At 56.2% G+C, this 14,701-nt stretch overlaps 1 protein-coding gene across 3 annotated transcripts in view; it reads right to left on the bottom strand.

Annotated features, from left to right (window-relative positions):
• The window catches only part of KIF17 (kinesin family member 17), a 44,295-nt gene that overhangs the window by 23,072 nt on the left and 6,522 nt on the right, over positions 1 to 14,701 (bottom strand). For all 3 annotated transcript variants that reach the window (XM_072750971.1, XM_026012067.2, XM_072750973.1), the window contains exons 4-6: positions 9,663 to 9,852; positions 5,603 to 6,055; positions 2,941 to 3,050 (exon numbers count right to left, since the gene is read on the bottom strand). In XM_072750971.1, coding sequence (XP_072607072.1) covers positions 2,941 to 3,050; positions 5,603 to 6,055; positions 9,663 to 9,852 — 753 coding nt within the window. The remainder of the gene's footprint in view (positions 1 to 2,940; positions 3,051 to 5,602; positions 6,056 to 9,662; positions 9,853 to 14,701) is intronic.

Below are 14,701 nucleotides of genomic sequence, written 5' to 3'. Positions count from 1 at the left end.
CTGAACTTTACTTCTGCATTTTTTTTAAGATTTTATTTATTTATTCATGAGACACAGAAAGAGAGAGAGAGAGAGAGAGGCAGAGACACAGGCAGAGGGAGAAGCAGGCTCCTTGCAGGGAGCCCGACGTGGGCCTCGATCCCGGGTCTCCAGGACCAGGCCCTGGGCCTAAGGTGGCGCTAAACCGCTGAGCCACTGGGGCTGCCCTACTCTGCATTTTTTAAAAAAGATTTTATTTATTCATTTGAGACAGAGAGAGACAGAGGGAGAGGGCACAAGCAGAGGCAGAGGGAGAGGCAGACTCCCTGCGCAGCCGGGAACCTGATGCGAGACTCGATCCCGGGACCCTGGGATCACGACCTGAGCCAAAGGCAGATGCTCAACCATCCGAGCCTCCCAGGTGCTCCCCTGCTCTGCATCTTTAATGGACTAAGAATATATGACTTTCCCCACAGCAATACATCACGAACACCTTTGCTCGTCAATAAACCTGTTTTAACCAGATGATCCTCAACCTGTCGAGGACGAAATACATTTTTACTCCGCTGCTTCTCCTTCCATCTTTGCCGTCACCCCAGCGCTGGTCCAAATAGCCTCCCGGCCCGTCCGCCTCTTGCCCCTGCCCCCAACCTTCCCCACACGCACCCTCACTCCTGCCCGTTAGACCACGTCTCAGCGGCTTCCTATGTTCGAGAACAAAACCCAAGCCTCTCGACGCTACCCGAGTCCCCAGCAATCCGGACGGTCCACCCCGTGACTATACCTCATTTTGCCAAATGGGGCACATGGGCCACTTGCTGCTCGCTTGACAGGCTCATGCCCCCCCACCCCCGCCTCAGGGCCTTTGTCCTCGCCCCCCAGCAGGCTCTCCCTCAGGCCTCCGCTCAGTGACATCCCCTCCAAGAGGCCCTCCCTGATCACCTCTCAGGAGACCCACCACCACTCTGTCGCTCCACCGCATGGATCGTGAGCTTCCTTCATGCACACATGTACACACATGCACATGCGCACAGGCACACGCATACACACATGCACATGCTCACACACAGGCGCATACACACACGCATATACACACATGCATATGTTCACGCACATGCACATGGGCACACACATACACACATGCACATGCTCACAAGGCACATGTGCACACATGCATACACATGCACATGTTTGCTCACATGCATACATGCACACACATGCATGTGCTCGCACACATGCACACACATACACATACATGCACACGTACAGCAGTGCCAACTTCCAGTCCCAGTCGTAAATGTGTGACCCCAAACCACAGGGGGCCTCTTAAGTGCCCCTGTGCCCCTCCTGGGTCCTTCCGCGCTCCCTCCCTCTGCAACCCTCCACCCCTCCCATTTCACCTGCCTCCCAGAGAACACTGAGCTGCCCTCACCTTCCCGGCCCTCACCTTCCCGACCACCCACAGGCCTGCCTGAAACCTCTTCGTCCTGTGATAGTGGACAAGCCACATGAAGCTAAGCCACCGGCTCAGCGACTTTGCTCCCAACCCCCTTCTCCCTCCTGGATCGCCGACTTCTCTCGGTGCTAGATCACCTCCAGCAGTTACACAACGTGCTCGGTCACCTCCAATACTCGAAAGAGAACAACTCTTCCGTGGCCCCCCGGCACCCCCTCCAGCTGCAGGGCCCAGCACCAGCAGGTGCTCAAGAAACACTTGCAAACCCAGGCCTCCCTCCCACCTCCCCGAGTCCTGCTTGGTGCCAATTCTGTGGCCTGGTGGTGAGAAGACCGCTCCCCCTGTCACGGCAGCGGGAAAGCTGCTGTTGCACCAATCCAGGGGCTCCGAGAGCTTCAGCAGCCTGCCGGAGGGCACGGAACCCACCAGGGGCTGGACTTGCAGAAAGTAAAAGCTGGGTGGATCCCAGGAATCTTCTGGTCCAAATCCCCCCCTTACCCTGGTGCAGTCAGGAGACTGAAGCCCAGAGTCACACTTGCGGCTCACAGCTGAGCCCATCCCTGGCCTGGGCCCCTCATCGTTCCACACAGGGGCCACTCCCACCCCCACCCCAAGTGCCCTGACTGGTTCTGGAGTGGAAAGGAAAGGCACATAGGTGCTCAGTAAATAGGAGAGTCCTAAGTGAAATGGGAAGGAAGGGAGGAGAGGGGGAGACAGACACCTACACCTCTTCCTCCAGCTGTGGCTCCCAGAAGAAACACTAGGGCCCGAGGAAGGCCTTGGTGGCCACAGCAGGTGGTCATGCTCGGACGGGGCGTCCACAGAGCTAAACCATGAAGACCAGGCCACGCCATCCCCGGGGCAGAAGGACCCACCAACCACTGGGTCCTTGGAGCAGCCGGGCCGGACCAGGTCTCCTCTCTGGTGACCAGGCCAGGGTCCCTGCTCATCTAACCAGGCTTCCTCCAGGGGGGAAGCTTCCATCCCAGCCCCTGGCCAACCCCCCCAGCCCTACTGTTTTGTGACTGTTGTCCACCTGTTGCTACCTGAATCCCGAACCCACTCTGAACCCCTAAGACGTGATTCCTCTCGTTCTGTGGGCTTGGACCCAGCCATCCCTGAGGGTCCTCTCCCCGCACCCCTCCAGGAGCCAGACCCAGGGCTCCAGAGATGACCTGACATTGGCCCCACCTGGGAGCCTCCAGGCAGGCAGAGGAATGGCAAGGAGCAGCTGAACTCCCAGAACCTTCGCAGGGGCCAGGACGAAGTCCATCTGGGGGACCACACTGAGCCCCTCCCCAAACAGTAAAAGCCTCTGCCTGTCATGTGCAGCCCTTGGGGACGTCGGCCGATTTCGCCCAGCCCTCCAGCCCACAGGACTCAGTCTCCAGGCTTTACCCAGTCTGCCCCCCACAGCCCGGGCCCCAGGCCCCCACAGCCTCACCATGGCTCCCAGAGGCCTCCCCACCCCTGCCTGCCACCCCTCCCCCTGCCAGGGGTCTCACCTCCCGAATCAGCTGCTTCTCGGCTTCTGTGTCAGACTGGAGCGCAGAGGGGGGCGCCAGCTTCTCCTCACTCTGGACAGGGTTTAGGGGGACCTGACTGGACAGCAGGGCTGAGAGAAAGACAGAAGTAAGGGCTGTGACCAAGGCGCACACACTCTGCAGGCACCAATCAGAAATCCATCAAGAAAACACTACAGGCTTACTCAAAACACACGTCACGGGATTGGATTTCTTTCAAGCACGTCTCTACATAAAATACTAATTTACTCAGTCATTCAACAAATATCTCTTGAGCACCTGCATGTTCTAGGCACTGAGGACCGAGCATTGCACAAAACAGACCAAACTCCACACCCATGTTGAGTTTTCAGTGGGAGGAAGAAGGCACACAAAATAAATAAGCGAGATGCTAACATGTTACAAGGGGATGCGTTCTAGTAAGAGGGCAGGGAGGGTGCTCAGGAGTAGAACCGAGGGGAAGGGTTGCAATTTAAACAGTTGTGTTCAGGGAGGACCTCTTAGATAAGGGAAGGCAGAGGCAGCAACCTGAAGGAAGAGGGAGAGAGAAGCAGGCGGGGATCTTGGGGAAGAGCTTTCCAGGCAGAAGGGAGCAGTGTGCAAAGGCCCTGTGGCAGGTGTGAGCCTGGAGGGCCAGGAACAGCCGGGGAGCCAGTGTGGCTGGAGCAGAGGGAGGGAGGGAGATAATGGGTGCAGAGGAGCTCAGAGAGGAATGGGGTGGATCGTGGGGACACTGGAAGCTGTGCTGAGGGCTTTCTTTGCCTTTGATTCAGGCAAACCGGTCCTGAGGGTTTGTGCAGGGCCATCAGAGGACTCTCATTTGAACAGACCTCCCTGGGTGCTGTGTGGGGAACGTACTGAAGGAGACAAGGGCAGACACCCCAAAACCTGTTAGGGGGGTGATCTGCAGGAATTCAGGTAGGACCTGCTAGTGACTCAGGACAGCAGTGAACAACTCCAGGTACGGGTTTGAGCAAAAACAAGAAACCAAGGGCCACCCCAGAGTTGGGGACGTGGACACTGGGAAGGAGAGTGTAGCCATCGCCTCTGGAGGGACAAGCAGGTTGGGGGCGGTCAGGAGCTCAGTGTCAGACACGCTAGGTTGGTAAGGACTGCTACACAGCTGGATGTTCAAATCTGGAGTCCAGAAGATGCTGTGTAGCGACTGTTTTAAATTTTTTCTGTATTTTGTGATGTTTGATTTCATGGGGGACTGCTGGCCAGGGAGAGGCGGCCCCTCGGAGGGCCAGCTAAGTCCTAGAGAAAGAAACAAGCTCTTAGCCCACCTTTCACCTGCCAACCGAGCAATGCCGAGTCCACCCCGACCCCCGCACCATCGAGCTCACACTCCAAGCCTTCCCGGACTGACCACACCCTGCCGCCAGACAGACTTGGTGTTGTACTCCCTTCTGCCCTGCAGTGGCCACTTCTCTCTGGCCTACATGTACTTGATGGTCTGCTGGAGTGTCCTTCTCCCCCAGGAGACTGGATGCCCAGGAGGCAGAGCCTGGATCTGATCCATCTCCATATGCCGGTGTCCGTAGCAGGTCCACACGCCAGGGGCTTTGGATGGATGGATGGGTGGATGAGTGGAAGCACAGACAGAAAGATGGATGGCAGCATGGAGTGAACGAATAGATGGATGTATAGATGGCAGGACGGATGAGATGGGTAGATAGAATGCGTGAATGGATGAGTGGATTAAATGGATAAATGGATAATGGATAAATAATGGAGTGGGTGGGAGGGTGAGAGTGTAGACAGAAGGGTAGGTAGATGAATGCATAAATGGGTAGGTGGGTAGATGGATAGAGGGGTGGATAGATGGGTGGGTGGATGGATGGATGGATGGATGGATAGGTGCATGGGTGGATGGGTGGATGAATAGGTGGATGGATGAATGGATAGATGGGTGGGTGGGTGGGTAAATGGATGGGTGGATGGGTGGGTGGATGGCTTGGTGGGTGGATGGGTGAATAGGTGAGTGGATGTGTTTGGATGGGTGGGTGGGTAGGTAGATGGTTGGATGGGTGAGTGGACGAGTGGATGGATGGGTGGATGGGTGAGCAGATGAACAGGCATATAGAATGGATGGACAGAGAGGAAGGTGGGAAGGGAGGTGGAGGAGTGATTAGATGGACTCAGGCTCTTTTGAGTTCCCTTCCCCAAGGGATTTACAAGTAAATAACACCTTGGAGCTTGCAGGGCCCCACAAGGCCTGAGCTGCACGGATAGATGGATTCCTACTTGCCAGCTGAAGCCAAACACCTGGGTGTGAGAGCTGCGATCACAAGGTGCCTAAGTGGGAGTGGGGGTGGGACGTGGGGGGGTGAGTCACCCTGCTGCTCAGCGGCACAGCATCACGATGCTGCCACAGAGACGGCAGGCAGGCGGCTGGGACGGTGGACGCGCGGCCTGGAGGCGGGAAGCGCGCACGCACGCGCGCACACACACACACACACACACCCTTCCTGAGCCCAGCAGGGAGCAGTACCATGTGGCCATCACCATGTGGCTCCCTCTGCTCAGAAGCTGTGCTCCCAGGAGGAGAGGAGATGGGGCGGCGCCGCGGCAGGAGGCCACGGGACAGGGCCTTTCTCCCCAGGCCGGGCCCTCCCTGCCACCTCCAACCCCCGCTTCCCACCTGACAGGTTGCTGGGGCCCATCTGCTGGGCCAGGATGGCCTTCAGCTTCTTGATTTCCTCCTGGTACTCGCGCAGGAGGGCGTCCTTGGGGTCCTCGTTGATGCGTGGCTTGTTCTTGATGCTCTTGGCCCGGTTGGCGTAGCGCAGCGTGCTCAGCGTCTCGTCGTAGTTGTTGTCTGCGGGCGACAGGCAGGCCACCATCAGCGTCTTGGTGTTGCCGCCCAGCGAGTCCTGCAGCAGCCGCGTCAGCTTCGAGTCCCGGTAGGGGATGTGTTTGCAGCGCCCGTCCACCAGGGCCGAGATGACGTTGCCCAGGGCCGACAGCGACAGGTTGATCTTGGTGGCCTCCTTGAGCCGCTCCCCCGTGGCACCCGTCTTGGACTGCCGCTCGCTGCCCGCCAGGTCCACCAGGTTCAGCTTGCCCGCCCGGAGGTGGTCCTTGCCCCGCTCATCTGCAGAGGGACCGGCAGAGGGTGAGGGTCTTTGGGTGAGCCCCACGGGGGGCACCTAGCCACCAGGCGCTGGGCGCTCCCACCGCCGAGGGCCTCATTCTGCCAGGTAGGGGCCCCTGAGGGAGGTGCTATCCCCTGTCCCCATCTTACAGAAGAGGAAACTGAGGCTCAGGAAGGCATGTAACTTGCCCGAGGTCACGCTGCTGCTAAGTGGTGGACCCCAGGTCAGAACACAGGGCTGCCTGGCTCGGGGAGCCGGGGCTGGAAGGTCCAGACTATTCTCTGAGTGCAGTGGGATTTCTTTCAGTGATCACATTAGCTCCTCCAGATTTCCCGTGGGGCCAAGGCTGGGGGGAGGTGACTGGGTCCCCGGAGCCTTGTATCCTTCACTGCAAAAGAGACTTTGCAGGCTTTGGAGGCCCTGGGACCTGGTTCCCAGCCCAGCCCTGCCTCCTCCCCGCTGTGTGACCTCAGCAGAGCCATGCACCTCTCTGATCCTCAATTCTCACAACCACAGAAGGAGACTAACAGCAGCTCCCACTCGGGCTGGGTGCTGGGAGGAGTGGGCGGAGAGCAGTTTCACAGAGATGACCCGGGGCCCAGCACACAGCAGGGGTCCGTCCCCGAGAACAACCCTGGTCCTGCGGTGACCGAGGCCCTGGGGACATGGCAAATGCCGGTGCAGAGGGTGACAGGAGTTGTGCACTGCTGGTAGCAGGGGCTCAGAGCACAGGCTTAGAAGGCAGATTTGGGGGGGCCCATCTTGACTCCATGTCTTAGTAGCTATGAAACTTGGGGAAAATTGCTTGACTCAGTTCCCAACGAGATGGGAGGGGGGGCAGGCAGGCGGAGGGGCAGGGGCTTCCTCCTCGGTTTCCTGCTGCTTGAAACCACAACTGTGTGTCTCTGCCTCTCTCTCTCTCTGTGTGTGACTATCATAAATAAATAAAGAAAAAAATATTAAAATATAAAATATATTATAAAATATAATATTTAAAAATTATAAATTATAAAATTTATAAATTATAAATTATAAAATATAATATTATATTATAAATAATATTATAATAAATATTATAAAATAATAAATATTATTATAAAATATATTATAAATTATATAAATAAATAATTATATAATATAAAATTATTATAAAATATTATAAAATATATTATAAAATATAATATTTAAAAATTATAAATTATAAAATTTATAAATTATAAATTATAAAATATAATATTATATTATAAATAATATTATAATAAATATTATAAAATAATAAATATTATAAAATTTATAAATTATAAATTATAAAATATAATATTTAAAAATATTAAAATATAAAATATAAATAAAAAAGGGATCCCTGTTTGGCGCCTGCCTTTGGCCCAGGCCGCGATCCTAGAGACCCAGGATCGAGTCCCGCATCGGGCTCCCTGCATGGAGCCTGCTTCTCCCTCTGCCTGTGTCTCTGCCTCTCTCTCTCTCTCTCTGTGTGACTATCATAAATAAATAAAGAAAAAAATATTAAAAAAAAAAAAAAAGAAAAGAAACCACAACTGGCCTCGGAGTTGCCCTTGCGTGCAGCAACCTGTGCACCCGAGTCTGGCTGGTGCCCACGAGAGGCTCGGACACACGGGGGGCTTGATGTTTGGGGCTATCTTTTTTTTTTTTTTTTTTTTAAACAGCAGGACTGAGGGACTTGGAATGGTGCTCCTGGCGAGCTCTCTGCAGAATGTACCAGAAAACTTACACAGGTTTGTACCCTTTGCCCCAGGACGGTCTACGCCAGGAAATGCTCTCCGAGGAACCGCTGGGTGGCTCAGCCGTCGAGCCTCTGCCTTCAGCTCAAGGTCCTGGGATCAAGTCCCACATCAGGCTCCCTGCAGGGAGCCTGCTTCTCCCTCTGCCTGTGTCTCTGCCTCTCTCTGTGTCTCTCATGAATAAATAAATAAAATCTTTTAAAAAATAAAATAAAAGCAGAAAAGGCTTTGTGCACCAAGATGTTCCTTGTGGCATTATTTACAACAGCCCGAAACTAGAAGGCACCTACTGCCCTCTAAGGATCAGCTGCCCACCAGCCGGCACCCGTGGTCACACAGACGCGGCAGGAAGGGTGCTCAGTGACGGCGGGAGGATGGAATGAGGGGGAGAAATTAAATATTGTGTAAATGTTCGACTGTGTGTATAATTTTCATAGGAAAAAAAGGACCAAAAAAACCCCAATATGCTCAAATGCTAATAGTGGTGTTTACAAGTAATTCCACCTACCTTTCTCCAATTCCTAAATATCTTAATCAAACTTATTTTACAATGGAAATGATCAATATCTTTTAAGTTTGTTTACAGGGCTCCCAGGGGGCTTAGTTGGTCAAGTGTCCGACTCTTGATTTCAGCTCAGGTTGCGATCTTAGGGTCGTGAGATCGAGCCCCACGCCGGGCTCCAGGCTCAGCAGGGAGCCTGCTTGAGATTCTCTCTCCCCCTCTGCCCCTCTCCCCCCAACTTATGCACTCTCTCTCTCTCAAAAATATAAAAGTAAAAACTAAATTTGTTTAAAAGCTTGTCCCCACGCAGCCCACCCCACCCTTCAAACCCTTCTGCAAAGACCAAGAGGCACCCTAAAAGGCACTCTGTCCTCCTCCCTCCAGGTCTTTCTTCACCTCCCCTGGTCCCTTTCCTCACCCACAGCCTCAGGGCACCCCGGGGAGACTCAGACCCTGCAAGCACCAGGAGCTTGGCCTGGGCAGGGTCAGCACACAGGCTGGGTGACATGGTAGGAGGTGCCCCGGCGTTGACCTTGGGTCAGGGAGCTCTCCAGAATTGTTTCTGGTTGGGCCCAGACTGCTTCCTGCTACCATGCTCTGGAGAGTTCTATCGTGATGGACCTGGCGGCGGCAGCAGCATTAGTAAAAAAAAAGCCCAGATGTCAGAGGGACCGAGTTCGAATCCCAGTTCCCCGCTCATCAGTGGGACTCTGCACAAGCAAGCCACTGCAGGGCCTAGAGCCTCAGTTTCCCCATCTGTGACTTGGCGATTAGAATGCCTGCCTCTAGGACGGCCATGGGGTGTAAACGGAAGGCAGCCCGTGAAGTGCTCAGCACAGCCGCTACTGGCGGCCAGAAATACCAGCTGCTTCCCTTCCCCTTCCCTTCCTCGGGACTCTTCCAGAAAGGGAAGGGTGGGGAGCACTGCAGAGAAAGAGGAGAATCCTCTTTCTGGATTCAGTGGGCGGTACACGCTGGACGGAGCCCTGGGATCGAGGCCCAGCTCCGATGCTTTCTGGTTGCAGGACCTCAGTGTCCTCATCTGTAAGATGGGGGTGATGCTGGCCGCCACCTCCCCGGGTGCTGCAAGGAGGACACGAGCTGCGGCACGTCAACTGCGGGGCACGTGGCAGGTGCTCAGTGGGAGCTGCCGGTACCACCGTCGGCGAGGCCGTTTGTCCCGGAAACATGGGCCCTGGCTCGGGAGGGTCCTCGGGTTGCCTCCAGGCAGTTCGAGCATCTTCCCCCAGTTTCAGATGGGACCCGCCCGACCTCAGGACATGAGGGGTCATCCAGAAGTGGGAACCCGGCTCCGGGGGCCCCGGCCCACCCAGCCCCACGTACCCACGGCGTAGATCTCGATGCTGATGGTGAAAATGGAGTGGGAGCGCGAGGAGTCCTTGTTCATCAGCGTGTAGCCCACCGAGCGGTTCTTCCAGCCCGCCTCCATGACGCACTCGCACTGGGCCACGTTGTGTACCGTGTGCATGGACAGCCCCTTCACGTACACGCCCTTCTCCGGGTGCTCCTTCAGCTGCGGGCAGCGGGCACGGCTCAGAGCCGGCTGGGCCCGGGGACCCCCAAGGAACCCAGGGAAGGGCCCACTTCAGGCCCCCCCGCCCTCCTGCAGTGCAGGCTGCCACCTCAAATTCCCTGCAACCGGCAGGGTCTCTGCTCTGGGGGGAACCAGCCTCAAACCCACCCCACCTCTTCCTTGTTGTGGGCCCCGAGCCAGTAGCTTAACCTCTCTGGGCCTCAGTTTCCACATCTGTAAAATGGGTATGAGATACCCGTCCCTGTAGGGAGGCAGCGGGGATCCAGGCCAATACGGCCCATCCCATGCTTGGCACAGCGCCCGGCACGGGGCAGGTGCCCCATAAATGCCAGCTGCTGTCCTCACTGTCGTTGGTAGTGCTATTATGATGAAGGTGGCTTCTAGACCGGGAGCTTCAGCTCCCGGGGGCTGAGCCTGGAGTCACCCAAAGGCTCTGAAAGCTTCTTTCGCCCTGTCAACACGACTCCTGTCACCTCTCTGCTGTGGCTCTGGGGAAACAGGAACGTTCCTAGACCCTCGGATCACGGCCAGCGAAGGGCCGCTTGCCGCCCAGAGGCCCACGGCCCACAGCTCAGACAGGCCTGCAGGCCTCAGGGTGACGGCAGCGGGGAAACTCATTTGTCTGACGGCTCCCCGCTTCCTCTCCAGGCAGCCACGTCATTGTGTGGCGGACACGGAGCTGTGAATGCAGCATTTTTCCAGTGTGAGGAGGTAAAGCCACTCGGGCAAGAGCAGAACGAACTAGGACAGGCCGGGTCCCGCTGGTGGAGCCACAGAAGGCCCAGGCGCTCCCGCCCAGGCAGCGGCGGGGTCCCGGGGCCGGGGGTGGCCTCACTCGCTCGCGTGCACTGCTCGAGCCGAGAAGCACCCAGACCCCGACCGAAGGACAGGGCTTCGTGGGACAGAGAAGCCACTGGCCGCCGAGCTGGGGAGGGAGCTGCCAAAGCTCCCCGGCTACCAGCAGGGCAGCAGCGGGGTCACGGGCGACTCAGCGTGGAGCAGCGCGGGGAGAGGCTGGAGTGCCCCCCGGGTGATGGAGGGGAGATGGCCAGGGCTGGCCGGACCTCGGACATGGGGTGAGGATGGAGCTCAAAGGACAGAAGCAGGAGACCCCACAAAGTGAGGGTGGTTGAAGCCGCCTCCACGCTGGGCCTGGGCCTCAGCCCTGCTCTCCCACAGAGGCTCTGAGTGCCCGAGCAGCCACTCCGCCCTGCGACCCCGCCGGGGCCGGGGCACCACAGTGACACCCCGGGGTCTCACCTCCACCGTCCAGCCCAGCCCCGTGGGTGGTGGTCGGGGGACGGAGCGAAACTGCTTCCCCAAGTCTCCCGCCCGGCTCTTCTACTCACCTCTTTTTTTTTAAAAAAATATTTTATTTATTTATTCATGAGAGACACAGAGAGAGAGAGAGAGATTGAGAGAGAGGCAGAGACACAGGCAGAGGGAGAAGCAGGCCCCACGCAGGGAGCCTGATGTGGGACTCGATCCCAGGACTCCAGGATCACGCCCTGGGCCGAAGGCGGCGCTAGACCGCTGAGCCACCGGGCAGCCCTTCTACTCACCTCGAATTCCCCAAACCATGAGGCCCTGTGTGAGGCACGGGTTCAGGGCTGGGCTGCGGGGCCTGGCCACCTGGGTTCAAATCCAGCCTCACCCTTTCCTGACTGTGTACCCCGAGGCTGGCTCACCCAGGCGCACTGAGCCTCAGTTTCCTCCTCCGTAATGAAGGAGCAGAGCCGCACCTCCTCCCAAGGCTGTTCTGAGGTTCACAGGAGCACCCATCTGCACCTTCTCCAGGAGAGAGCGGGTCACGCCCCCCAGTGCCTGGGCGGGGAGTGTCTCAGAGAGCACCTGTCACTGGCAGCCCCCGCCCCCAGGGGCAGCCTGACCCACCGAGCCTGAGGCCTGGGGCCCAGCTGGGGCAAGGGCACAGCTGCCAGCCCTCAGGGCCTGGGGTTGAAGGAGAGGAGGAGCGCCTCCTGCTGCCCCGTGTGGGCTGGCAGGGGGCCCCGAACCCCCAGGCTGGCCTTTGGGGACTGAAGCGTGGGAGCAAGGCCTGTGCCTTTCCCTGTCTGGGGGCTGAGCTATGACTCAGCTGCTCCAGCTCCGGGATAGAGAAGACAGTAGAAAGCCTCCAGGTGGGGGCTGGAGGTTCCTGCACAGAAAAGGCAAAGCACTGCTGTGTTTGTCGAGAGCTGAGGAGGAGGGGCCAGGCCGTCCCCGTCAGAATGGGGTCTGGGAGGAAGGGCAGCCACACCGGCGCGCGGACCTGCTGTAGCAAGTGGCCCGGCCCCTGGCACCCAGAGGTCTCCCCAGTCTTTGCTGAATGAAGGGATCATCTGATGGATGTGCCTCCCTTGACTGGAACCCACTACTGGCTTCTTACTGCCCTAGGGGTTTTCTTTATAGCTGATCCCCCAAAATTTGGGAGGAAAGCACCTGACCGCTCAGATCCCACAAGCTCTTGTACCAACACTATTACAGGTAATTAGCTGTGTGGCCCTGGCACACAGGGCCACAAGTCCTTTCCCCTGCGGGACTCAGTTTCCTCATCTGTACTAGGCAAGGGCTCACTAGAAGCTCTCTATGGGGCTTTCCAGGTCAAATATTTCAGGAGTTTTCTACAATATGGCCAGAACAAACAAACCGTTCAAGACACCTGCTCCCTGAGGTCTGGTTTGTTCACTTGCACCGACGAGTGGTTGCGGGTCAGAGAGGAACTCACAGACACCCCCTCCCCAGGGCCAGTAGGGGGTGATCAGGGGACAAGTTGGGAGGCTCAAGCTGAGTAGGGAAATAGCCCTGCCCCCTACATGGGTAGGGACTGGGGGGAACCAGGCAATTCGGACATCCTGAGCCATCCTGGGTCACCGAGGGTCAGGAGGGCTGGGAGGTGGCGGCTGCGGCCCCTTCACCTGGCTCTGCCCCCCTTCCTGTGACTGTCAAGGCACGTGCCCTGGGAAGAGTTAAGCAGTTTGTCATAGAAAGTGTCCACCCCAAGGAGGTGCCTGGGTGGCTCAGTTGGTTGACCGTTGAGCGTCTGACTCGGTTTCAGCTCAGGTCACGATCTCAGGATCTCAGGGTCGTGAGATCGAGCCCTGCGTTGGGCTGTGTGCTCAGTGCAGTCTGTTTTGGATTCTTTCCCTCTTCCTCCCCCTCACTCTCTGCCCTTCCCTACTCTCTTTTGATCAAGTAAATAAATAAAATCTTTAAAAAAAAAAAAAAAAGGTGGGGGGAGAAAATACCCAACTCTGACTCAGTGGCTTCCTAGGCACCTTCTCTTTCAGCTCGGGCACTCTGACTCTGAAGGAGTTGGGCCCACTCCCAGTGCTGGCCGTGGGCCTCTTGGGAGGTCCGCTGGCTGCGTGGTCAGATAAGAAGCACCGGAGTCGAGGGGCAGCCGCTGGCGCTCTGGCCACAGAACCAGCTCAGCCTCCCTCCACTGGTCTGGCCCCCCTGGACCTGACCCGGCCCACCTGGCATTTAAAGAGTCCCAGAGAGGACACATAATCAAGGGCTCACACTAAGGCCTAGAACCAGGTCCAGCCTTGCCACCAACCGGCTGTCCAGTCCTGACTGGCCCCTTGACCTCACTGGGCTCCCCAGAGGGTCAGCCAAGTTCTCTGCCCATCTCGTGTGACCCCCTCACGGCAAGTGATGCCACTGCCTTTTGGATGCCTTCTGTGTGCCAGGCCCTGTGAGCAGCTTGTCCTCACCACCCTCTTCAACCCTTGCTTTATAAGGTCATGTTGCTGGTACTTGGGAGCCCCCACACCAGGCCCTTTGTGAAGACAAACAAAGTCTCAGAATCTGAAGCCATGAACAGCAGGGAAATGGCAGGTTTGAGATTCAGGATCTTGAAGTCACACAGACCTGGGTTTAAGTCCATTGTGGGCCACAAACATAGGCAAGTGAATGAACACCTCTAAGCATCCCTTCCTACGCAGGGACACTGCAGATAGCAGCTACCCAACAGGATCACTGGGACTCGTAATAAGATCATGTGCATAAAGCAGTCAGCAAATAGGGCTCGATAAATGATAATCATTGTTACCCTCTTTCTAGCTTTTGGGGTCTTAGAAACTTTCAAAATAATTTTTTAGAAGTGGAACCCAGGGCAGCCACGGTGGCTCAGCAGTTTAGCGCCGCCTTCCGCCCAGGGCGTGATCCTGGAGACCTGGGATCAAGTCCCACGTCGGGCTCCCTGTGTGGACCCTGCTTCTCCCCCTGCCTGTGTCTCTGCCTCTCTCTTTCTCTCTGTGTTTCTCATGAATAAATAAATAAAATCTTAAAAAAAAAAAAAAAAGAAGTGGAACCCAGGGGCTCTTGGGTGGCTCAGTGATTGAGCATCTGCCTTCAGCTCAGGGCATGATCCCAGGGTCCTGGGATCAAGTCCTGCATTGGGCTCCTTGCAGGGAGCCTGCTTCTCCCTCTGCCTGTGTCTCTACATCTCTCTGAATGAATGAATGAATGAATGAATGAATAAATAAATAAATAAATAAATAAATAAATCTATCTTAAAAAAAAGAAGTGGAACCCATTTTTCAAATGCAATTTATCACAAAACTCCATCTACTTCACCAGATACAGGTGGCATTACCCCAGGTAAGGTCCAGCCCCCCGTTGTGTGGTTGGGGGTAGGCCTCTGAGCCCCTCCCCTACAACAGGGACTCTGAGGATCCTCCAAAATTCAAGTTCCAAAGTCCCCGCTCTAGTCTGAGCCGCACCTGTGCCCCCAGGATACCTTCACTGTGTTTCTGAGGGAGCACCGCCCAACACCAGCCTCCCCCCTTACGGCCCCTACCTGCCCAAGCCACGTCCACACTCA

The sequence above is a fragment of the Vulpes vulpes genome, chromosome 2, assembly GCF_048418805.1.
Source record: "Vulpes vulpes isolate BD-2025 chromosome 2, VulVul3, whole genome shotgun sequence".
In the NCBI taxonomy this organism is placed as follows: domain Eukaryota; kingdom Metazoa; phylum Chordata; class Mammalia; order Carnivora; family Canidae; genus Vulpes; species Vulpes vulpes.
This window is presented reverse-complemented; position numbering and strand designations above follow the sequence as displayed.